Source organism: Onychomys torridus, chromosome 3 (assembly GCF_903995425.1).
Source record: "Onychomys torridus chromosome 3, mOncTor1.1, whole genome shotgun sequence".
Taxonomy (NCBI): domain Eukaryota; kingdom Metazoa; phylum Chordata; class Mammalia; order Rodentia; family Cricetidae; genus Onychomys; species Onychomys torridus.
In genome coordinates this window covers 51190691-51217202 of record NC_050445.1, presented here as the reverse complement: position 1 = coordinate 51217202, position 26512 = coordinate 51190691, and the positions used below count along the sequence as shown (strand labels likewise).

Sequence of the window (26512 nt, the reverse complement as noted above, 5' to 3'; positions counted from 1 at the left end):
GCTGCCTCTAGTCTTGGACCTAGAAATTTTGTTTACAGGAAGGATGGGTCCCCCACTTTATGATTTGACATTAACAGCTATGTATTTAATTTGATGTGTATAATTTGAATTCTTTTTCTTAAGAAGGATCTACCAAATTGCTCGAGCTTTCCACAAATCTGAGATCTATTTTTGTAGAGGATGTGACTCTTTGACAACGAAATCAAGCATACAGTGAAGCATCCAATGGCTTCAACTTTGCTGTAGTTAAAGTTATTTACTATTTGAACATGCTGAGTGGAGGGAAGAATTCTGGCTAATTCAGAGATCTAACCAGGTTCTAAGTAGAGTTGAGCGCCTTCTGGGCTCTCTGTCTCTGATTCACATATGTTCCTATGTTGTCTAGAAGAATTGTCTGGGAGGCTTTGTCCTATTCTGTCATCTTTGCTTTGCTGAGCTTTTTCTTGGTTTCTTCCATACCCCTTAGGATACTTAAGTTCGGTTACATGACAGGACACTTTTTAGGGCCACACCATAGTATTTAAGGCTTCCAAGCTGACCTTATTCGTGGGCAGCCTCTTTTTGCCTCATATTGTGGGGTGAGAAGGCTGTTTACCAGACATCCTAAGTTCATCTCAGGCCACATTTTTGCAAAAACACTTCGTCTTCAGTGTTTTAGGCTAGCGATTTTCATTTTTGTAGGACATGAAGTAATGCTTCTGACACCAGAGCCTGAGCTCAAATGGTCAGTTTCTTGGAAGCCATGACTACCTACAGTGATGTACCTTACATGGGCCTTGGCTTTTGAGATCTTAAAAGTCAATGTTCATATGACTGAAAATGTCAAACTCTGATTATGTCTTAACTTGGAAAAGCCAATCTTTGAAACTTGAAAGACCATCATTGAATTTTCTGCTTTGGTTTTGATGTGAGTTCTCTTTCTAGAGGCGGTCAACAAGCTGACAGCCCTATGGTTCAAGGAATTGGTTAGTGACTGACCTATTCCATCATGGCATTTCAGTAGTAATAAAACTGACAGTGTCAAAAGTACCTGCACCTACTGCTTTATCTGACTGTGAGAAAATGTTCCATGATACTGAATAGAACTATATTTTGCTTTATGTTATGGAGGGTGCTCATTGTTACAGAAATAAAGTGTTTTTGATTAGGCAATAGTCATACTTTGGAGTAATTTTAAGTATCTAGACTGTAAGAAACAAGCTACAAACTTTCACTTTTAACACCCAATAAGTATGTTCCATTTTGCACATTTAATGTTAGATGTTTTGGATTTGTCCTTAATGGTGCCTGTCACTGATGGAGAATGTAAGTTATAGTGCTTGTGCCAAAAAGTGTATATTACCTTTCAAAACTACCAAGACTTAGGTATTTGTTTGTTTGTATTTACTCATTTATATATTCATTCAAGTACCCTTAAAACTAGTCAAGTTAATTTATTTCTGTGTACATTATATATACATGTTATTGAATATTGTATTAAAAGATTTATTAGTCAGATTGTTGCATTAACTTTTCCTGAGGATATGTGAGCAATTATCTTTTTATCCCCAACTAGACACTGAAGACAGACAAAAGTAAGATAAAGTATGACTTGGGGAGCAGTGAGTTTACTGGCCTTGCAGTAAACCTAGATGACAGGTTACTTATAGACCGTAGGTGAATGTAAAAACGATTTCATTACCATAAATTTCAACTCCATCATGGATGATGACTTCATAAAAGCTGCCCTAACAAGTCCTCCTCTTGGTTAACTTCCTACTTCCTTTCTTCCTAAATATTCTAGGGTCTCCCAAGATCATAGGCAGCTGAAAAGGGAGGGTGTTTTAATTAAGGTTTATATTGCTGTGAAGTGACACCATGACCATCGTAACTCTCATAAAGGAAAACATTTAATTGGGGCTGGCATACAGTTCAGAGGTTTAGGCCATTATCATCATTGCAGGACATGGTGGTGTGCAGGCAGACCTGGTGCTGGAGAAGAAGCTGAGAAGTCCTACATCTTAATCCCCAGGCAACAGGAAGTGAACTGAACTAGGCATAGCTTGAACATAGGAGAATTCAAAGCCTGCCCCCAGAGTGACACACTTTCTCCAACAAGGCCACACCAACTTCAACAAGGCCATACCTCTTAATAGTGCCACTCCCTATAAGCTTGTGAAGGCCAATTACATTCAAACTACTGCAGAGGGGAAGCAAGAGGAACTGATGGTTGGAATCCCAGGTGAGGGTCCAGGACTCTCCTCTCCGCCCTTCTAAGGAGTGTCAAAAGCTCGATAACTATTACCATCGACCTACCTGTCAGTGTATATTATTCTGTTTATTTTACCATGTGGCCACCAGACTCAAGGATATTTCTACTCTAAGGGGATGGAATAATCATGTTATAGTAGGAATAACTATAGATGCATATTTACTTGAAATATAACCTTTATATATAGGTTTTGCTGATGATGGAAATTTATTTTTAAGTAACTTATTAACAGTGTAAAATTTTAACTTCCTGTCTGTGCAATGACTTAAATTTGAGCAGTGTGGACTCATTAAAAATTGACTAAGCATCAAGCATCTATTCATAACTGAGTCGACATATAGAATTGTAGGTAGAGAAAGACAGAACTCTCTACAGAGGTTTAAAAATACGATACATTTTATTACAACATACTGACTGTAGAGTGTTGTGCAGTACTGTCTTGATGGGGGAAATTTTTCTCTTTGACATCATCTATGTCCTTGAGAATATGTTGATTATTTGTGTGTGGACTTTGTAACTGAGATTTAAGCAATCTCAAAAATAAACAGGTTTCTACAGAACCCATTTATATAAGTATTAGTTGATTCTCTGCTTAAGCTTATAATTATATCTAATTATTTCCTGTTACTTAACCGAAAACCCTGACGAATAACCAAGTGCTGGGTATAACTTGCATCATAATTTACAAGTTATTTCTTTAGGCCACATCAAACTAAGTATGGTACTATCTACAGTTCTCAACCAAACAAAAATGCTGTTATTTTCATTTCAGATGCGATCTGTGAGCAGAGTCTTTAAGTTTATTGATATACCAAAAGAAGAAAGTGAGTGTACCAAGATAATGAAAGGACTATGTCCTGAAGATCCATCTAAAGTTTTAGTTATTGAGAATCAACATGTGAAGAAAACTGATATCTGGCCCTCTGGGGGCGAAATGGTTGTCAAAGACCTCACTGTGAAATATGGGGATGATGGGAATCCCATATTAGAGAACATTTCTTTTTCAATAAGTCCAGGCCAAAGGGTAAGATTTCAACATTACTTGTTTTGTTAGTGAGTTTCAATATGTTCAGTGAGTCCCAACAACCAATTGCAATGTTAGTAAAACCCATTAGTAACATAATTATAGAATCAGTATTCTGTATACATAATGAATGTGTTGCTGTGGGAAGTCATTATGTTTCTTAGGAAATTTAAATTGCATAGTCCTGAATCTATACAATAGCTTATTATAAATGTGACTGTACTTGAACATGAGTGTTCTTGCAAAATATATAATTAATTACAGCTTTTCCAACTGTAGATGCCATTAAACACGTAACATGTACCAAAAATAAAACCATCACTATAAACAGTAGCAACAAATAGGTTAATCAGCACAGTGTAACTTTATCCATGCCTTAATTAATTTACATGAAACTTTAAATTTTACTTTCTTTGGACAATGTGTTAGCATGTCTTAGTTCTTCGGGCCCCTGCTGCCCTCTGTCTCTCTCCAGCAGTGCGTTTAGACCCTGTGCGTCCAGAGTGGCCCGCACATGCGTAGGTGGGCTTCCAGCCCATTCCTGCTTTCTGTTCTGTACTCTTGCTCTTCATTCCTGTTTTTATTTTCAACCCTTTTGTTTCTGTTGTGGTTAGTATTTTATGATGCCAAGTCTTTCTTTTTTCTTATTTGTAAACTTTTAAAGTTTTCTCTAGAGTTGGCAACATATATTTACAATGAATCCAGGTCCATTTAAAAATGTGTAATAACATAAATAGCATCAGTACCTTATCATCCCAATTTCTCCCTCCTGTGTTTTACATTATTTTAATGCTTCATTTCATATATTTACATATTCTACATGAGCAAATGCATGTTAAAATGTTTTTAAGTAAACTTTTCTCTTAGTCTCATTCAGAGAAAAGTAAGATTTCTCATATTGCTGCCACTTCGTTTACTTTCTAAAGTGCTTCCTTTATTCATTTAGGTCCAAGTTTGCAGTCTCTTGTAGATGCATCTTGAGTTGCATCTGTCTTCTTCTCTGAAGAAGTTCTCTTAACATATCTTTCAAGATAAGTCTGTTGACAGCACATTGTCTGTATGTTTGTTTGGTAGCTTCTTATTTCACCTACACTGTTGAAAGACAGTGTGACAAGTGATATAATCCTATGTTGGTGGGTTTTTTTTTTTTCCACACCACTCATTTCCTGATTTTATGATGTCTATAAAGTTCTAAGTAGTTCTTATTTCAATTTTGTTTTGTAAATAATGAGTTTTCTCCTCTGTGCTTTCTTCAAAAGGTTTTCTTTCATAATTTTTTTTATTTTCAACATGATTGCTGTGGATGGCTCTTTGGCTTTGAGCAACATTCTTTACGTTTTTTCTCTATGTATAGAGTATATGACACTGATTGTGAGGGGGTGGGATTCTTGCTGTGTTTGAAATATTCCCCTCAATCCTTTATTTCTAGCCTCCTGTTTTCCTCCTTCCCTTCCTTCTTCCTTTTTTTTCTTTTTTTCCTTTGGTATTTACATTATATACATGTTACACTTTTTTCTAGTTTTTCATGTTTCTTGACTATCCTATTATTTTTTTCTGAGGCATTTTTGATGTTTGCTGCTTTTATTGACATCCTCATGCTTAAAGGTTCCTTCCTCAGATGTATCTGAACTATTGATGACCTCACCAAGGCATTCTTCATCTTTGTTGGAGTAATTTTTTTTGCTATAGTTTTAGAATTCTTTTGATTCTGTCTTGGAATGACCCCTTTTTACTAATGATTTATCTGTTTCTATATGCTAACTTTCCCATAAATCCCTTATCACATTAATCATAGTTGTTTTTCATTCCTAGTCTGTTAATTATGTGTCTTTGTCACATCCAACTTTCTTCTTTCCTAATATTGCTTATTATTACTTTTTTCCTTTTTACCAAGTTTAGTAATTGTTCTCTTGAAAGCTAAACATATGTGATGTGCTTGGGTCATGGGACTGTAATAATAGGCTGTTAGTAATTGACTGGATATAGAGTTCTGTAGCTCTGTGATTAAGTCTTAGTAGGTTAGAGAAATTACGCCTTCAGCTGTGAATGTGAAAGTGCCATCGTCTTGTTCACCCCTTTTGATAGTGCAGAACAGTTAGAGTGGACTCACACTAAATGTTTCTGTTTCCTAATGTCAAGCTGGGCTCTGGAAAAAAATCCCCAGGAAGTAGTCATGATAAAATAGTGTCACTCAAAAGCGGGTCTTAAATGGAAGACAATGTTCTGGCCTATCTCAGAATGATCCCTCTCTCCTGTGGTTGCTTGAAACCTAAGGGAACTTCCTGTGTCTTCCAGAGAGGGCACTGGAGGGTGCTGGAGATGGCTTCCCTCTCCATAGTCCACAATTAGCCAGGGCCATTTTTCAGTAGACTTCTGGTACTGGCTCCCTCAAGGTTTCTGCTTGATGTTTTCTGTCTTTCAAGTGTGACTGTATCTGCTTGTCTTTTTCTCTAGTTCTAGGGCACAGTCCTTTGCCCTGTAGCTTTACCTCCCTGACAGGAAAACTGCTGCTCAGTCTTTTTAGTTAAGGTGGAGTGACTTGCCTGGCAGTTTTGGTACATGCCTTTAATCCCAGCACTCGGTAGGCAGGGACCGATGAATCCTCTGAGAGTTCAAGGCTAACCTGATCTAGCAAATTCCAGGACAGCCAAGGCTGTTACACAGAGAAACCTTGTCAAATATCTCACAAAAAAAAAACAAAAGAAAAACCAGAGTGATTTATCTCCAAGCTCCACATGAGTAAATGACTTAATCTTACTAGTAGGTCAGACTTCCTTAGAGTTGGAATTGACTTTTAAAATAACATTCTGAACAGTTGTCTCCAGAATGTCAATTCTACAGCCTTGCCTTAAATTATAACAGGATGTTTCAAACATATTGCTCATATGCTGAATTGAATGAAGGGAAAAATTCAAATATATTTGAATATTATGATATTGCAAAACATTATGCAAAGTCAATTTCAGGCAAATTGCTTATGAAAAAGGCAGTTGAAAATTGAGTTTAACTATTAATCTTTTGATTTTTTAATGAATTTAGTATTCTTAGCTATATGAAAAAGTAAATATTTTGTGTAGAAAACTTATTCAATCTTGGTATTAAAACCCTTTGTTTATGGAAGTTACTTCAGGAGAAAATGTCCTGTTTTACTGGCTCTTAATCAAATATCTCACAAAATTTATTTTTTGTTGTTTCATTTTCAATGCATGAAGACTATAACAACTACTTTACAATTTTTTCCTTAAAAATACATTTGTGGCTTGGTGCATAACTGATTTGGTAGACTGCTTACCCTGCAAACTGACACCCTAGCTTCAGTCCCCAACAGCACACACAAACACAGAAATCTTTTTTCCTTTTTAATCTCAAACTTTTCCTAAAAACCATTTGATTATTTTAATCTAAAATTTTAACAGCCAGATTACTTTTCTGAAGTAGATTCAATCAATCTGTCTGTGTGTGTCTGTCTGTATGTCCATCCATCCGTCTGTCTGTCTATCTATCTACCTATCATCTATCTATCTATCTATCTACCTACCTACCTACCTATCATCTATCTATCTATCTACCTACCTACCTACCTACCTATCATCTATCTATCTATCTATCTATCTATCTATCTACAGTGTCTCACATGGGACCCCTTTATTCACACAAAATAAAGGTAAGGGTTTTAATTGGGAGTTAGATCTATCCTGATAAATCTGTACTTACCAAATTCTTCAGCTAGCACATTGCATATATTATGTACTGGATAGCCCTGTAATTAGATGTTTAATCATTCTTAGGGCTCTATTCCTTTAAGATCTATTTTGATAACTTTAGATGCTGTCTCCATTTGTAGTCTATTCAAAATACTGCAGTACAAAAAATTGTTCATTAGAATATCTGTGTTCTTGGGGTTGGGGATTTAGCTCAGTGGTAGAGCACTTGCCCTGGGTTTGATGCTCAGCTCCAAAAAAAAAAAAAAAAGAATATCTGTGTTCTGATCAAATCAACACATGCAAATACATGTTTGATTTGTTAAGCATACACCTCATTCTTTATGAAATTGGGAGTGGAAGCTGCTGAGTCAATCAATCATTTGAGTAGCCCATGTGTCTTACTAATACGAAACAGTCTCAATTATAATCACCTGTGAATCTACAGTGCATTTGACTGGCTGTCTTGGTGTCTGTAGACCACAAAGAAATGAGATAATTACAGTACATTTCCCTCTGCCGCCCGTTAAGTGCAGGTAAGGCATTTTAGAGGGGCTGCAGCACAACTGCCCCACTCATAACACAGTGCAACTCCTGTTCATACTCAGTTCAGAACTGCTTAGCTCTCCACATATCACAGTTTGAGTTCTCTTGATCCAAAGTTTCCAGAGATGAGGTACATTGAAGTTAGTAAAAAACATTGACTTGAGCTTAGGATATGTCTTAAGAGCTTATTTGCAGGAAGTACTCTTACAAATAAGAAGATAATTATTATGTGACAATTATTCAACAAGACGACATTGTTAGGGTATAAACCAATTAGGCTCATTGCTGTTGAAAAACTGGTCAGACATAATACATGTCAGCACTTTGACGTGAGGAAACCAGAGCAATAGCTGGAGGGTTTAAAGCTAAAGAAAATATTTATCAATTGCCTCTCAGCCCAGTATTATCCCAACGTAAGAATTGAGTTCTCTGAATATTTCAGTATTTCCTTCTGGAAGAAATGCAGCATGGTCATTTACCCTACTAGGGATTTGTACTTTAAGGTTCTTTCTACCAAATATCACTTTCATCTGTTGAATTTCACTTTCTTTTTTTCCTCCTGTACATCACCTGCACTGATATATTCTGATTTCTTATGTAATGCTTCACTGCAGTGTTGGAAAAGTTAGGACATATGGTGAATATGTACATGTTCAACATGGGCTAGTGCAAAGACAGAAACGTACACATGGGATTCCTCAAAATTTTAAAGTTAAGATTTTATCTAGTAATTGAACAAAATTAAATAAGTCTATTATTTATTTGTAAGGTCAAATAAATATGTATCTGCTCATTCATTGGCTCATCTATCTGTCTTTCAGCCAACCCTAGTATTTATTGAGCACCTTTTGTAAACCAAGTGCACATTGGTCCATTATTCATCCACTCTTGCATTAATCCATTTTTCATCCTTTATCATTCAAACTAATTACCCCTTATTCAGTTCAAGTAAGTATTTATTGAGGATCTTATGTAAGACCACATTATCCCTGATGGAGAAACAGAAAAACTAGGTAAATTATGCAACCTTTGTTGAATATATGTTCTTTATATAAACACAAGGAATAGAGAACATAAATAATTGCCAACTTCTGCATAACATTTGCTTGATCATATTTTCCCAAGAAAAAGATTTATGAAAATTACCTTGTAGAGTACTTCTGTTGCTTAGGAAGGCAGTGATTATTGTCATTACTCTTTACCAGCTTATCATAAAGGCCTACATTGTTACCAAGTTACTAATAAATACCTAGTAAGTTACTTTTATTATTTTCATTTATTGCACCCCATGCCATGGTTTGGGTTTATAAGTTATTACTAGCCTATGATGAAATAAGTATAGAATCTGCAAATAGTTAAAGTTCATTTTATAATATATTTAAAGTACTTATTTGCAGTGAATTTATGTGAAGAGTGCTTTTCTAAATGACACTTTCTCTCCAAAAAAGGTCAGATGATAAGAAATCAAGGGGCGATGTGAACAGGATGAAACACAGATATTTAAGTGCTGCAGATATCCAGCAGGATTTTCTGTGGTCAGTTAATCTTAGGGAGCAAAGCCTATATCAGAACAAAGTGTGTGAGCTTTGAGGGCTGCCTAGACTGCTGATCTCATGTAATTGGAGGAAGCCTGATCCAATGCTGTCCTCTTGTAGTCTTGGTCTTTGGATATCGAGAATAGTTTCTTTAATAATAGTTCCTTTTTTGCTTCTTGACGTTTTCTTCTTGCCAGTAGGGTCACATATTAGCACTTGATTTGAACATTGCCAAAGAGCTGAGCTATATTGAAACCTCAGATCAACCTGCATTCTATGAGAATATATACTTTCCTGAACATATTCTTATTTTATCATCAGGCCTAAACTTGACACTGTTTAATTTCTTAGGGGCAGAATCTTTCTTCCCCCTTTCAGTGCTGGGGCCCAAACCCAGGGCCTTGTACATGCTAGACAAGTATGGCTCCACTAGGGTTGGGGATTTAGCTCAATGGTAGAGTGTTTGCCTAGCAAGCGCAAGGCCCTGGGTTCGGTCCTCAGCTCCGACAAAAAACAAACACAAAACAAAACAAAAAAATAAGTATGGCTCCACTAATGAGCCACACTCCCTAGTCGGGGGCAATAAATAAATGTTAGGCCTGTTTTGAGTTAGTTTTCAAGTTTGTTTCCATTCTCAAAAGTACATCTAGCTGTAGGTCCCTGATTTTAGTTTGAGCTCATCTGTAGAGCTGACATGCATCAAGATAGGCTATTTTCACCTTCCCTTAATGTAAAAATGGGCACTTTCTACCTTGTTCTCATCAGTGGCCAATGAAGCCAGCATCAGGAATACAATCCCTGATGGCCAGTTTCTGATTTCTGTTCCGGATTTTTTCTTCCTGTATTACTAATGATGAGAATTGGGGGTGTGTAAAAGGTTTAAATGACTGGGTAACAAGAGAACCAATCCCACTGGTTTTAATTGAGGAGCAGTCCTGAGTAGAATCTGCAGTGTGCTCTCCTTGTCTCAGGAGTAACCCCATTGCTTACACCTTAGGTGGGCCTCTTGGGAAGGACTGGCTCTGGGAAGAGCACTCTGCTGTCAGCATTTTTACGCTTGTTGAACGTTCAAGGTGATATACAGATTGATGGCGTCTCGTGGAACTCTATGACCTTACAAGAATGGAGGAAAGCTTTTGGAGTAATAACACAGGTGAGCACAAAAATGTAAAAAAAAGAAAAAAGAAAACAACATTTTTATCATTGTTTGATATACTTAAGAAATTCTTAGCACTCTGCAAAATATATTTGGTGGCTTCTGCTATCTCTCCTGATGTGGAAGGAAAATGTACAATAAGGCATAAAAGCACCTCCCAAAGTTTGGAATTCTGTATGATGTGTATTTGTCGAAATGTTTTGGTAGTGCTTTTATTTTTTTCCTAAAGCACAGCCCGTAGCAGCAGCCTAGGGCATTTCTGTGACTGGTTTCATAGTCCTGCATCAATGTTTAGAGCTCCAAGTGAGCGATAGCAGCCCATGGGCAAAAGCTTTGCAAGATGTGAAAGATGCTTCTGAAATCACAAGCTCCTGGAAGCGTGACACAGTGGAATTGGAAATAAAAAGTGCAGTGGTTGTTCTTTGGAGTTGGAATAGGAAGAACTTTGTCAGATTAATCTATAGCTTATAAATTTCCACGCTTGATTTGGGTCATACAGGATCTCTCATCTCATTGTTCAGTGCTGTTCTGTGTGTGTTACTGCACAAGCTGACATTCTGTTCAGAAGAGAAACAGCAACTGTTGCCGAAGTGACCCAAATGCAAACCAAGAAGAGATCTTTACTGAGACTGAAGCCAGAAGACATTTGCAGTGTTTAGGCTGCTGTTTGCCCTTTCTCCAATACATTTCCTCCTTTTGTTCTGCTAAGCACAGAAGCCACTCCACTGAGATGGTTCTTTTAAGCACCCTTGTACTTTTAACACAAAATTAGCATACCAGAAGCATCACCAGGTAGACCAACTACAAATCTAGACCAAGAAAATGCGTGTATTCTTGACAAATGGTCTTCACAGAGCATTTGCTCCTTTCACGTGGTGAGGCACTAAATATTGTAACTGACAAACTGATGCTTTCAATTCATTTCTATAGTTTGCTGTTTTTCCAGAAGCTTCATCCTGGCTGGAGTTGTAGAAACATATTTTTTTCCTTAAAAAGACGAAAGGGATTGTCAGATGGTCTAAAGATAAAGAAACTTTAGGAAGGCAGGTTTCCTGAGGTGATAGAATTAGCCAAGTAAAAATGCCGAGAACAGTGGAAGCCAGTGTGGTTGTCAGAGAAGCATTGCCATGGAGTTTCTAGACCTCTGCTCCCAGTTCTAACGAACACAGTGACATCTTTGCCTCTTGTTCTTGTTCACACATGGCTACCCACTAGAAAAGCCGACTCTAAAAGGTCACTCCTCTTGCCACACAATAGAAGAGCTCTCTACTCCTTGTTAGTTCTGCTTAGGAAGTTACAGAAACAAGACCCAGAAGACAACAGAATCGGCTGGAGTTAGGGAAATCTGCCTTGCCTTTCTGTGTAAGTGAATCTTCAGACTTGCCTCTTTTCATTTCTGCTCTTTTAGAGCATCAAGGTTTACATAAAACATGGGGAAAATGTGCTCAGAGGCTCCTTCAGAAATGCTGATGAGGACCATAGAGCGGTTTGGCTCAGTGTCTCAAGGACATCTGCCAGCATGATTAGCATTGTCTCAATGACACACTTTGAACCTCATGGAAATAGCTGAGAAAGAGGAGCGGACAAAGTCCTCACATACTTGACATCTAAACTAAGGGCACTTTACTTTTCCTAACATGCTTTTCCTTTCCCAGAGTTTGGTTTTTAGACAGACACAAAGAATCAAGAGAGAACCGAATATCCAAGGAGAACTAATTTTGTTTCCTTTTACATCGTCTCCTTTCTCCTCTCACTCTCCTTACAAGGCATGCTTCTGAAGATCACTCTACTTTGAGCTAGTGTAATATGCTAGGCTCATTGGCCACTGGTTTTTGGACACATGAAAAACATCCCCTCTCTCATACAAGGGATCCTGAAACATTAGCTGTGGAGGCCCAAGATGCCAGTGGTTTGAGTAGTTCCTAGCAGGAGCTTTGTTTTTGTTTGTTTGTTTTGTTGTTATAGTTTAGCATCTAGAAAGCAATCTCAGAAAACATGCAGCACAAGCCAAAGCAGAGCCTCTTCCTTTGTTCTGTTTAGGCTCTGCTTTTCCAGTGAAGAAGAGAGGACAGTGAAGCTCATAGTTGGCATTCCACTGGCTCAAACAATTAGAATACCAAGACGAAACTGTTCACTAACTGTGGACCTTGTTAAGCAGGAAACCTAGTGAAAAACCATTATTTTAAAGCTTCAGTTACTAATTTGGAAGACTGGAAGCTCTTCTGAATAAATGATGAGAACTTTTATTTTGTTTTCATATATTTTTATTGTATGTGGTATGTGTATGAGAGGAAAGGAGAATGTGTGGCTATATACATGGTATGAAACACTTGCAGAGGTCAGAGCACAACTTTCAGGAATCTGTTCTCTCCTCTCACCATGGAATGTGGAGTCTGGATTCAGGTCAGGAGGCTTGTATGGCAAATGTTTTTATCCGCTCAACCATCTCACTGGCTCCTTTTTTTTCAATGGTTTGAAAATACCCAACATTCACCCATCACTCTCACCACAGACAGAGTGGAAGAATCTTTTGCTTTGGGAGCTATCAGATAGCATGTGTGGATATAAACAATGAAATTGCTAGGGCAACAGGTGACAGCTTAAAATTTGCCATATAAAATTACTAAACTTTGTGCTTGTAGCTATATTACAGACTTTTTAGTTATATCAAATGTGGAGATACTACTTGTCCTTGTTACGCCACGGAGTTCCAGTCCAACCTGTAAACTCCTAATGAGAACTCAAAACAGTGCTCATTGTCATATGACAGAGATTGAAGAAACAGTTGAAACCCAAGTGAGAAACTGAAAATGAGTAATGAAACAGAGCTGTCTGTCAAGGTTTGGGCTAGTGTGTGTACAGTGATAGATGACCAGACCCCAAAGCTGCTGTCACTGCCTCCAGAACATCAATGTTTTCCTTTCCTGCTGTTTGTTTTCTCATTCTTTCCTTGTTTTCTGTCTGTCTGCAGCAAACATGTAACTGTTTCCTAGTCAGACTTTAATAATTGAGGTTTTTTTTCTCCAGTGCAAATGTTCTGCTTTCACTGTCCGCACTCAGATGGGGTCTCAAACATTGTTTATGACTTTCTCCTTATACTTCTGATAGGTCTTATTTTCAAATTATCTGCATATTCATTTGAGTTATGCTTAGAATTTGAACAAATTGTAGATATTCTGGTTAAAAAGCAAGATTTAAACACAATGATCAAAAAAATTGTAGCAAAATAACAAAAAGAATGATAAAAATACTAAATAAAATAATTTTCTTTTGAATTTTTCCCTCTGTTGTAAGATGTATAACATAACAACTTGCATGAGTGGAATTCAAAATACATTGTTCTATGCTGAATCACTAAATGCTGCTGACTCACATTTGTGTCTCTGTCAGCATTTGGGCTCTCATCTGTATAATCTTAGGCCACTTGTTTTATTTCTCTGTGTGGTAGTCTCCTTATTTGTAAAATGAGTATAGTGATAATAACAATTCCTTATACTTTTGTGAGAACCAAAAACAGTCATACCTCCTTTGTCTGTTATTGGACTGAGGTATGTTCTATAAGTTTGAATAAATGAGTGTAGACAGTTTCACAAAGAAAGTTGTAAAGAACACACGTCAGAAAGTATCATGAAGTTTGTAGGTTTAGAAAGATTGCGTACATGGGGTTTCAGGCAGGGAGACTATGAACAAGACAGGTCAATATAAAGGGGAAAAAAGAAGTGTCAGAGGCAACCACAGGGAGTATTAGGAGAAGTCATGGCATGGTCTAGCAGCTAGGGACTGATTCTCCTGGGTTAAGGAAGGGCCTGGAGAAGGTATGTTGAGCATTGGTACATAAATGATGGACCTCAGATGATCACACCCTTACGTGATTAATTAGAACTTACTGATATAGATAGTTGGACACAGTGCAGAATTCAAGGGAGGGCATAAAATTAACTGATGTGTCCTATTTTCAAATAAATAAAACACAGTTTAGCTATTCCTGAGCCTAAAAATCAAACCTTTGATTATATACCTTAATTAGAAAAACTTTTTTTTGAGTCTGGGTTACCTCACTCAGGATGATTTTTTCTGATTCCATCCAGTTGCCTGAAAACCTCATGATGTCATTGTTTTTCTCTGCTGAGTAGTACTCCATTGTGTATATGTACCACATTTTATTTATCCATTCTTCAGTTGAAGGACATCTAGGTTGTTTCCCAGCTTCTGGCTATTACAAATAATGCTGCTATGAACATAGTTGAGCATGTGTCCTTGTGGTATGATTGAGCATTCGTTGGATATACGCCCAAGAACAGTATAGCTAGGTCTTGAGGGAGGTTGATTCCCAATTTTCTAATAAAGCACCATATTGATTGCCAGAGTGGCTGTACAAGTTTGCATTCCCACCAACAGTGGAGGAGTATTCCCCTTGCTCCACATCCTCCCCAACATAGGCTGTCTTCAGTGTTTTTGATCTTAGCCATTCTGACGGGTGTAAGATGGTATCTCAGAGTAATTTTGATTTGCATTTCCCTGATGACTAAGGATGTTGAGCAGTTCCTTAAATGTCTTTCAGCCATTTGAGCTACTTCTGTTGAGAATTCTCTGTTTAGCTCTATAGCCCATTTTTTAATTAGACTGTTGGGTATTTTGATATTTAATTTCTTAAGTTCTTTACATGTTCTCAATATCAGCCCTCTGTCAGATGTGGGGTTGGTGAAGATCTTTTCCCATTCTGTAGGCTATCGTTTTTGTCTTGTTGTCCTTTGCTCTACAAAAGCTTCTCAGTTTCAAGAGATCCCATTTATTAAATGGTACATACTCACTCATAAGTGGATACTAGATGTAAAGCAAAGGATAACCAGATTGCAACTCACAACTCCAGGGAGCCTACATAGTAAAGAGGGCCCTAAGAAAGACACAGAGATTGCCTAATGACAGAGAAATGGATGAGATCTACATGAACAAACAGGGAGTTTGTGGAGGGGGACGGAATGAAGGAGGTAAAGAGAACTTAGGGGAGCAGGAGGTATCAGCTGGGAGCAGAGTGGGAGGATGGGGAAGGAGATACCATAATGAATGAAGACCCCAGGGGAATAGGAAGAAGTGTGCTAGAGAGGTCCCTAGAAATCCACTAAGATACCTCCACAATAGACTACTGGCAATGGTTGAGAGAGTACCTGAGCTGACCTATTCTGGTGATTGGATGGCCGAACAACCTGTCTGTCATGATAGAACTCTCATCCAGTGTCTGATGAGAGTGGATGCAGAGATCCATAGCCAAGCTCTGGGAGTCCAGTTGGCGAGAGAGAGGAGGGATTGTATGAGCGAGAGATTGAGACTATGATTGGAAAAAGTACAGGGACAAATAGCCAAACTAGTGGAAATACATGAACTGTGAACCAATGGCTGAGGAGCCCCCATGGAACTCGACCAGGCCCTCTTTTTAAGTGAGACAGTCAATTAGCTTGAACTGTTTAGGAGGCCCCCAGGCAGTAGGACCGGGACCTGTCTGTCCTTGGTGCATGGGCTGGTTTTTTGGAGCCTGGGGCCTATGCTGGGACACTTAACTCAGCCTTGGTGTAGGGAGGAGAGGACTGGACCTGCCTTGGCTGAGTCTACCAGGCTGAGCTGACTCCTCGGGGATACCTTACCTTGGAGGAGGTGGGAATGGGGGGGGGGTGGATTGGGAGGTAAGGCTAGAGGGTAGGAGGAGGGAGGACGGGGGAATCTGGCCGATATGTGAAATTAAGTTAATTGTAAAATAAAAATATTTAATAAAAAAGAAAGGAAAACACTTTAAACTTTAAAAAGGTTTATACTAAAACTTTGTAGTATAGAAAGTGTTATGACTCACTGAATGGATTTCCAGGAAACTATGCTTCTACTATTTTATATGCAGTTTTCTATATTTAAATAAATGGCATACACACTGATGGTATAACAATCTATATTTGTTATAAAATGTTAATAGTTCTGAATAGAAATATATTCTTCATAATTTTTTAGCTGATGGATGTTCTTTATAGCAAAACAATGATTATTTTACGCATTCTAATGCAACCTGAGAATCGTAATGGTTCATCCTGGATGGGTTTTTATTGTACAGAAGCTGCTGCAGAAATGATAAGAGACATCAACTAACCACATTAATATCGCCAAGTATTTGGGCCACATTCACTTCTTCCATTATTTACTTTATATTAAATTCAGCCATCACATAAACTGAATTGCTTTTTTGTTTTTGTTTGACATCTAGTACTAAAGCATAGTGTCTATTACAATGATAGACCAACCATGAGAAGTCCATGTAGTTTCAGCTGCTTCCACAGAGTTGAGGAATGGAGGAGTCAGTTTCAGGGAAGAGATTAGTCATAGGGTGAACAATGGCGATCTCTTTATTCTGCCTAGAGTCTCAAGAATTGCTTTTTATACCATACATGACATTAAATAAATATCAAATATTTGCTCGCCCTAACTTTCTCATTAGTGAATAGTTTCTTACAAGACCAGTAGGGGATCCTGGTGATTTCAAGTTTCAGGTGCACTTCTTTGGTGCATGGATCTGAGAGTGCCATGTTGGCCAAACCATGCTACTTCCCAGGGCTGTGACTGTTGAATTTGTAAACCAGAGAGAAAGAGCATAGGTTGACATCCAAGGACCTTGCAGTTATACAGAGGGGTTTGTGGGGTGTTCAAACCACTTAGGAAACATAAGCAAGGCATCTGCTGGCACTGCAAGAGCAAGCCACTGCCAGGTTCTCTTTGAATTACAGGAATAGAATGTCTGATTGATTGCATACAATTGAATTCTAACCGAACCAGTTCGTCCAGTCAATTTTTCTTTAAAATTGAATGTGTAGTTCATTACCTTTTACTAGACAAGAAATTATGAACAAAAGGCTTGCCGGATTTCTGAATTGTAATAAATCTACCACAGCTAAAGCTTTTAGATTCCTAAAAGAAAGCTTCCTTCCTTCATAATTTTGAATGTGTATGTTTAAAATAAATTAATTAAAATGTCATAAATTTAAGAAGCTAAATGTATATTATAGCCTATTATGAATAAAAATCGGGCATTCTGTTTCTGAAGCAGCTATAAGGAATCTTCACAGGTTGAATGGGTTGCTAGTGTTAGACTTTAAGAAACTGAGGTTGGGTCACATTTAGTAGATATCTCTCTCTCTCTCACACACACACATATTCTTTCTGTCACACACACACACACACACACACACACACACACACACACACATCTTTATTAGCCAGACAGTAACTGATAGAAGTTAACCTTCACAATTGAGGAAAAGTAACATTTACTCTGTTTGTGATTATTTTGTACTTTTATTTCTCCATATGAGCACACTCATTCAGGCAACATTTTTTTATTTATACAAAGTTAGTGTCTACAATAGAAAGTAAAGACATGGTCTTCAGGGAGATAGGAACTTTGGAAACTAAGCACTCATAGATGTGCACATAATTATAGTTGTTTTCTTTGAGACATGCAACCTGCATTGGCCTCTGGCTTCCAATGTAACAGAGGTAACCTTGAAACCTTTATCTTCTTGTTTTCTACCTTCTGAGTGTTGGAATTATGGGCACATGTGACTATGCCCAGTTTATGTGCTTGTGGGATCAGACCCAAAGCCTCTTGCAAATTAAGTAAGCATTTTTACCAACTGAGAAAAATCTCCAGCACCTAAACTTAGTATAACTTAATGAATGAAAATATATGGAATAATTGGGGGAGCTTATTTGGTTTGCTGATAATGAAGAGTACCCCTAGGAAATGAAATTTGATTTGAAAATGAAAGCTGGAGCTTGCCATGTGAAGATCATGGAAGATGATATTTCTAGTTGAGAAGAAGAAGTTATGTGAAGAAGTTAAGAAATTCTATGTGGTTAGACTAGGATGAAGTGGAAAGGGGCCATAAGATCTAAGATCTTGTGGCCATCGAAAGGATTGTATGTCCTAAGTGAAATGGAAATCAGTGAAAGTTTTCTAAAAGGTTAATGAAATGCCCCATTTCCATTTATCATGAATTACTTGAGTGCATTGTAAGAGAAGCAAGAGTATAAAGAAAGAAACCAATTAGGAAGCTCTCTCAGTGACACAGAGAGAGCTAGTGGTGGTGTGGACCACTCGGTAGGAACAGAAATTGAGAGATAAATTGATTTGACATATAGTTTGGGGGTAAAATAAATGACTGATGGCTCATTTCATTTAGGTAGGATGAGGAGTGAGGTAAATCAGGAGTGCCTCTCAGTTCTTAGACTGAAAAAATGAAGATGCCATGCTCTGAGATAGAGATGCAGTGAGAATGGGGGTGACATGCAATTGCTTTCTTTGTTTTACAAAGCATGGAAATGAAAGAGACTGAGTTCCTGTTTGTAGATGGACCCACCCAACCAGAACCAAACTACCAAGGCATCTTTGCAAGCCACATTCCCTTTAGTGACTGTCTGTTTTGAAGATAAAACATCTTGTCCACTCCTTTCCTTTCAGTCTTCCAGAATAATGGCATTATTCTATTTGGCCAAAGTAAACATTCCTATTGTGTGCTTCAGCTGAATATATCGCTCTTTCAAAGTTACAGAGAGGCAACCAGGAGAAGAAAAGGCAAGAAAGTTATTTTAGACGTTAACATCAAAATTATGTTGCCAGTCTTCTGTGTGCACAGAAAGGACTCAATATTATTTTTAAAATATTACTTATTTCCTGATTCCTTGTTGAGACTGGTTTTCTTTTAAGTGCATGGCCCACCTAAGGGGAAGTGGTGCTGCACATAGAGCATCACAGCCATGGCCGTGCAGGCTGTTTCCACACCGGGAACACCTGCCTCTTCCCCAGCTCATGTGCCTTTGAACAAATGGCTGATCTGTGATCATTTAGGAGTTTCTGAGTTGTCCTGCCTTCTGTTTCTTTCTGTTCATCCAAGTAAGATGCTGCAAAAATTTATAAACTAAATGAGCATGTGTGCTTGACTAAGTTTCTGAGTGTTAACATGGTTGTACAGTGTCTTATGGAACTTCTTCATCAGTGAAATCCAAGGAAAATACATTTAAAAAATAGGACTTTGTTATGGAAATTTAATTGTAACTCATACACATGTTGTTTTTAATTTTTCTGATTCTGTGGTTTTTTTTATAATGAAGAATATAAGTAACAACACTCCATTCTCCATGACATACATGGCCTCAATTTCCATATCTCAAAGACATTGAAATTAGAAAAAAATGTCCAAAAAGAATTTCAAATGCTGCTACATTTTTACTTTAAAAGTGATATAAAAGTACAATTTCTTACAATTTAAGAAAAATAGATAGTGAATACATGGATGTTTGTTTTGTTTCATGTTTTACTTGAAATGTTTTGGAAAAAAGAGGAAAAATAAAAAGATGTATAAGTTATTCATACTTTCTAATTTTTTTATCATTATAGAAAGTATTTATCTTTTCTGGAACATTCAGACAAAACCTGGATCCCAATGGGAAATGGAGAGATGAAGAAATATGGGAAGTTGCAGATGAGGTAAGAATGCTAAATGCACTGGTTTTGAAGAGGCAGATCATCTACATATGTGTGGTTGCCATAGGTGATATACAGTTTTACACATCTGCCTGTGTGTGTGGATGTGTGGATGCATGTGTGGATGTGCACATACTTTGTAAGCTCAGTGCTCTAATTTACCTAGCACATTCACGTTTTGAATTAGACAGATCCGTCTTCTCGGGGAGTCGGGCCTTACTGTGTAGTCTGTTCATGCTGCTTTAATAAAGTTCCATAGCCTTGGCTGTTCACAGACAAGGTGCGTTTATCTCTCACTTTGCAGACTGAGAAGTCTAGAGGCAGGAGACACTCTTTGTTGTCTACTGAGGCCCAACTTCCTGTCGGTTCAGAGATGTACAGTTTGCTGTATCTCACTCAGTAGAAGTGGTAAATGAACTCTCTGGAGGCTCTTTTTACTATAGGGCCAATCCCATCCATGGGGGACTCAGACCCCATGACCTAATCACTTCCCAAATGTCTTCTCTGTCATTAGCACTACCTTGGGTGTTAAGATTTTCACGTGAGTTTCTGAAGGATTTACATGTGTAGACCTAGACCTCCCTCCTTTACTCCACTCCAAAGTCATGCTTGTTCTTAAGAAAAAATATTATTCCATCTCAACAACCCCCAAAGCCTTCACTCACTCCAGTATCAGTTTGCAGCTGGAGATCTCACAGTCTCAACTCGGCCAAATCCATGAGTCCTTGGGCTTAGGCTTTGTTGTACTGGCATTCCAGCATTTCCTGTCCCTTGGTCATTGTTGCTCTCTTGCCATGTTTCCCTTTTCTGCCTTCCTCCAGAGCAGATCTTGCCAGGAACTTTGAAGCCTCTGAGTGCTAAATGATAACCCCTTGAGTAACCAACCCTAACCTCTCCCTAATAAAATGCACTGTGATTAACCGTTTTTCATTATCAAGGTTTCTTTATTACCCAGCAAATGCAAAGTTTTTAAAGAAAACATTAACTAAATTGCAAGTGGCATGCTGTAAGATCCTTGATGTGATTTTACAGAGTGAACTGTAAGAATACAATGTGCTAGAGAGAACTTGGGAAAGAAGGTATTAGACTTTATAAAACCTGCAGCTATTGCCAAGTCCCCATAAAGTTGGCGGGAAAGCAGGATCATAAAGTCATCTAAAATGTTAGAAGATATGGTTAAGACTTTGGATTCCAATATAATACAGAAAGTCACATGGCTAAATTTTGGCTGTCAGTCCATATTTAGATGCATCTTTTCACTGATCTTCCTTTTAAATGTATAATATAAAGATGTTGCTTCTTATCCAACCCAAATGCCCCATGGTTTGAGTAAGAGTGACAAGTTTTTTGTTGAAGAGGCCACAAAGAAACAGAAGTGCCAAGCCCTAGCCTACAGAAGTAGAAGGAGACATGGGTTAAAAGGCACAAATCCTAGGCTTTAATCCTTTATGGTGGTTGCAAACAGGGACATGTTGGGGTGTGTCAACCTACTAAGACACTGGGACAAAAGTCCTGGGCTGGTTCAGGATAGTGCCCTCCCCTATGCAGCTCTGGAGAGCTTTCTAACACCTGCATCTCCTCTGACTACCACCGTCCCTGTGCCCCTGTTGCCTGCTGGACAGGGTACCTGTTGGACATTGCTTAAAGGAGCTTTGTGAGTTGGTCTTCGCCACTCTACTCTCAGCCTCCTACCTCCCTGTGTCCTATGATTCAGCTACTGTGAATTTCAATTCTCTTTAAAGCACAGAATTCTCTCTCTTCTGTAGTAAGGACTGGGGGTAGTAGTTGTTGTTCCCTCTGTACCTGGGAGACCCTCCCAGGCCACCACTCCTGTCCCTTATCATCCAAGCCTTTTACTACACATTACTTCTTTCTGAAACCCATCCTGACCCTCCAGCTTTGGGAAAGGAGGCTTTCCTAGGTATATCCCATGCCTCCAGTCCCTCAAAATTCCCTGCACTGGATCAAAATTCACCTAGTGACCATTCCATATTTCCTATATAACTGTAAGTTCACCAGGATTATGGCATCATGTCCTGCTCTCTGTAATATCTGTCATGCCTGCAGTAGTTGAACTCATGAGTGGTGTTTGATACATTCTGATTGAATGATGGAATAAATGAGGGATTCATTTACCTCATGTAAAATGTGTCATAAAAATATCCTCATGCTTGATGCATAATAGGTATTATCATCTTCCTTTCAGTAATGAATAGCCTTGCTACAATGACTGGTGAATGCCAAAGAGAACAGCAGCTCTGACTTTGGGCCCTCTGTTGTTTCAGCCCAGCGAGCTTGCTTGCTTGCTTGCTTGCTTGCTTTCTCTCTCTCTCTCTCTCTCTCTCTCTCTCTCTCTCTCTCTCTCTCTTCTTGTTACATTATTTTTAGAAGTTGCCATCTTTATACACTAATAGTCAAGCGAACTATTGTAGAAACAACAGTGGCCTTTTAAGTGGGAAATTTGCACTGGGAAACTTGCAGAATGTAAGCAAAGGAGCTAAGGATATTTATTTTTAAACTGCCCACTAGTGGACATGGAGGAAAAGCACAATTCACATTTTTAACTTTTTAAAAAATACTATACAAAACAAAGGATCCTAGGGACAGTGGAGGATATTTGAAAGGGTATTCAGACTTGAGCAGTAGTATAAACCATGGGAATATTGAGATGTATAAAGTAGGTGTGTGTGTGGTGAGGAGGGGGTGGTTCAGGATGTCCTTTGTGCCCCATGAGAATACTTACATTTTATTCATCCAGGAAAAGAGCTACCATAGGATTTAAAACAGAGAAATAATCTAATCTCAGATCTGCATTTTAGGGAGGTCTCTTAAATGTTTCTGTAATGGATTGGCAATTTAACTCATTGATACTTGCAGTATGATGCTTAAGAAATGACGAAAGCCCAGAAAGGTTCAATATGCCATAACTGACAAAGAGAAAGGTTTCAGAAATAACTGGGAGAAATTCTAGGTTAGAGATAGGCATTTTAAATCATTAGCTTAGTGGTAGACATCGATGCTATGTAAATCCCAAACTCTGGAGACAGGAGACAAGGTGGAGTTAGGGTTGAAGCTTCATGTACAAGGGATGAAGTGTTACATTAAGTCTCCTTGGATGCATTAGGACAGTCTTTTGTGTCTAATGTGCCTACATTCCCTACTATCTCAGACACCTTTAAATCTTAACATGCTTACACAAAAGGTACTTCTAAGAAGCCACTTATTTGAACTATCCATAATTAGCACATATGAGTCTGGCATAAACTGCGATGTGAGGCATACTGCACATACTAAATTCCAAGAGACAATCATATCTACATTTCAGTGGTTCTTAGCAAGAAGACATAATGCACATGTATTTGAATAACCACCAAGACATCTATAATTATGCTTTATTCTTGAAAGATTTTTTGATCTTTTACTTTATAAATTTTTTAAATTGCAGTTTAAAAATATAAGCCATTAACTCTAAATGAATCTCCATATTCTACCCTGACATCTAAGAAACTTTAAACTTTAGTGGTTTTCCATTTTTTTTACTAATTTTTCACTTCATGAGAAAGTTATCAATTTCTCAGTTTTTGTAAGTGAAGGAGATGACTATTGAACTGTCATTTAATTTTTAAAACTTCACCAGCTGGTTCTTTAATGATGTTTCTCATCCCTTATTACAGATAGAAGGTAAACATATCATATCATGTCATGTTATGTCATGTCTTCTACCCATTCTGCTTGTGAACCCTTCACCATGTGCAATATACATAGGATGTCCTGATGGTGTGAATAACTGTTCTGTATCTATTATCTTTAAATCGCATATTAAGTCACATTCTAACCATATATTATTATATACATCTTTGTCAATCCAGAGCCTTCGGGAAGCATAGGTATCATTGTGTGTCAGTGTCTGTTGGGGAACTTGGCACTTAACAGGAGCACACTGAATGACTCCTGAATGAAGTATGGGGCTGAAAGAAATCCTCCAATCAGCTTAGGGATACCAATACTGTAAACAGACTTTTGCTTAATGAAACTAAGTGGGCGTTGGAAGTTGAGGGTGAAATTTAATCTGTGCAAACTCATGTGTATTTTTAGAATGTCAGCCTCTTGAGTAATTTTAGTTCTGTGGTATCTCAAGTGCCTCTTCTAAGCACAGTGTTTTCTTTATTTTTTACAGGTTGGACTCAAATCTGTGATAGAGCAGTTTCCTGGGCAGCTCAACTTTACCCTTGTGGATGGGGGTTATGTGCTAAGCCATGGCCACAAGCAATTAATGTGCTTGGCCCGATCTGTTCTCAGTAAGGCCAGGGTCTTACTGCTTGATGAGCCTAGTGCCCATCTGGACCCCAAGTGAGTTCCCGAAATTCTGTTATGTAATAACATAATAGGAGTAGAGTTATTGAATGTTGTTACTTCATATTGATACAAATTCCCATTCAGCTGCCATACCTGCAAGTAGGGGCTACTGAATAATTGACCAGGAGAAAGTCACTGTTTAACATGGGCACAAGAACTTATTGCATTCAGTAAGATCCCTGTTTTCTCTCCTGACTGGAGTTTGTAATTTTGTATAAACTCTTCAACCTCATCAACGTATGATGAAATATTTAGTTATGTGTGCATACTCTTATGGTTTCCCTCTTTATCCTATTTATATTATAAATACATTAATAGTACAGAAGAAAGAACTGATGAGGAATCTACATAAAAATGTGGTTTCATTTTTAAATGAAATTTTCTTATTAACATTTGTCTTATTAATGTATTAAATACTTAGAATGTACCCCTTTATTAGAAAGCTGACTGTGGTTAATTCTGTATCAATATAATGCTAAAAGTATTTTTTAAGTAAAGAACTAAATATATAGGACACTGCATATTGTCAAAGATAAAGGCAGATTATTCTTACTCTGTAATGTTTTATGTGGTATTTTCTTGCTTTGCTAGAACGTACCAAGTAATTCGAAAAGCTATAAAACATGCCTTCCGTGACTGCACAGTAATCCTCTGTGAACACAGGATAGAGGCAATGTTGGATTGTCAGCGATTTTTGGTAAGTCTTTTTTTTACACTTCTTCCCTGTTTCATTCCCCATTTATGTTAGTAATCTTGCACAACGGTTACTATAAACTATAGTCGTGCACCCCTTCCTTCATCCGTATGTCACACATCTGCCAGCTCTCCTTGGTGTGGCTGCTTGAGTCTTCTTCCTTTGACTTGAGCTATGAACGATGTTGGTACCTCCAGTGGTAGTGTATTACCAAGTGGCATTGTAGACTGGATATCTGTAATTTCAGGTCTTTCTTTGGGGGAACAAGTCATAAAATGATTTATTGAAGAAAGAAGTCTGTTTCTTTCCATAACTAAGCTTCCCCTGGGGAAGGTACAGAATGGGTGTTGCTGTAGTGGTTTTAATGAAGTAGGAGAGAAGCCTGTTTCATTGTCCTCATTACTACTACTGGAAGTCAGGTTAGCATCCTTGTCAGCCACCTTCTCATTTTCTTTCCCAGATGTCACAGCTCCTTCAGGTGGTCTTTACAAATTCCTTCCTGTTTAATCACAAAGGAGGTCAAGGATCATGTAACATTTTCACTTTTCCAAGGCTTTTTAATGTTCTGGAGGTGGATGCTTCTCTTACTGAAGCGTTTTTATTCCTATTGTCATTACTTAGCTGCAAGTGACTAGACAGTAGATTCATCACTTGTGCTCCTGTGGTCACATTCAGGGACTGGGTCAAGCTCTCTATCCTCTGGCCTCAAGCTTTGCATGCATTGTAGGCATTATACTCAGTCATACATAGCCAATTTGGAATTGATAGACCTCAAACTCAGTTTTGAAGAAATTCAAAGTTTATGGTGCTGTGTACATAGCTCATCTTAAGAGTCTATAAGAGATGGATTATGGATTATTTAGGTTTCCAAAGCTCTTCAATTGCCCTTCAGTTCCCTGACAGAATGTAACACCTGGTATTAGATAAATTTTCAAAGTTCCAATTCTTACTTTCACAGCCAATTTCACAGATGTGAAAATTAAGTAGATATACATGGCTCTGAATCCTGTGTTTTCTTTGGACTTTTATTCTCCTTTGGGCCTAGGTCCATTTCTGTTTCTGCTCTGGCTTGATCTTCACTCTCTTTGAGGTCTCACTAATGGCCTTTTTCCTAGGTCATAGAAGAGGGCAGTGTGTGGCAATATGGCTCACTTCAGGCGCTTCTGAGTGAGAAGAGCATCTTCCAGCAGGCCATTAGCTCCTCAGAAAAGATGAAGCTCTTCCAGAGCCGCCACTCCAGCAGGCAGAAGCCTCGGCCACAAATTACTGCTCTCAAAGAGGAAACAGAAGAAGAAGTGCAAGAAACCCGTCTCTAGAGGCTGGGATGCTGGAGAAGGAGCTCAGTGGACCTGAGTTGATTCCCAGGACACATGCAAAATTAAAAAGCCAGGCATGCCCCAAGCTGCTAGCCCCAGTGCTGGGGACATAGGCACAGGTGGATCCTTGGGGCTCTGCGACAAGTGATCCTAGCCCACATAGAGAGTTCCAAGCCAGGCACCTGAGGGACAATCCCTGAGGATATCCTCTTGCAAGTATACATACACGAACATACATACACACACACACACACACACACACACACACACACACACACACACACACACACATTAATGGACATACACACAGAAAAACAAAGAAAGAAGGAGGAAAAAGGAAAAGATAGAAAGTCAAACTCTAGAAAGAAGTGCAAATGATTGCAAGATGATCATGCGAGAGACCTCTGCTCATAGAC

General features: G+C 38.3%; 1 protein-coding gene across 1 annotated transcript in view; it reads left to right on the top strand.

Moving 5' to 3' along the window:
- Window positions 1-26096, top strand: part of Cftr (CF transmembrane conductance regulator) — a 158804-nt gene extending 132708 nt beyond the window's left edge. Inside the window, exons 23-28 of the mRNA XM_036181863.1 lie at window positions 3024-3275; window positions 10055-10210; window positions 19644-19733; window positions 23908-24080; window positions 24678-24783; window positions 25896-26096. Coding sequence (XP_036037756.1) covers window positions 3024-3275; window positions 10055-10210; window positions 19644-19733; window positions 23908-24080; window positions 24678-24783; window positions 25896-26096 — 978 coding nt within the window. The remainder of the gene's footprint in view (window positions 1-3023; window positions 3276-10054; window positions 10211-19643; window positions 19734-23907; window positions 24081-24677; window positions 24784-25895) is intronic.
- The last annotated feature ends 416 nt before the right edge of the window (window positions 26097-26512 follow it).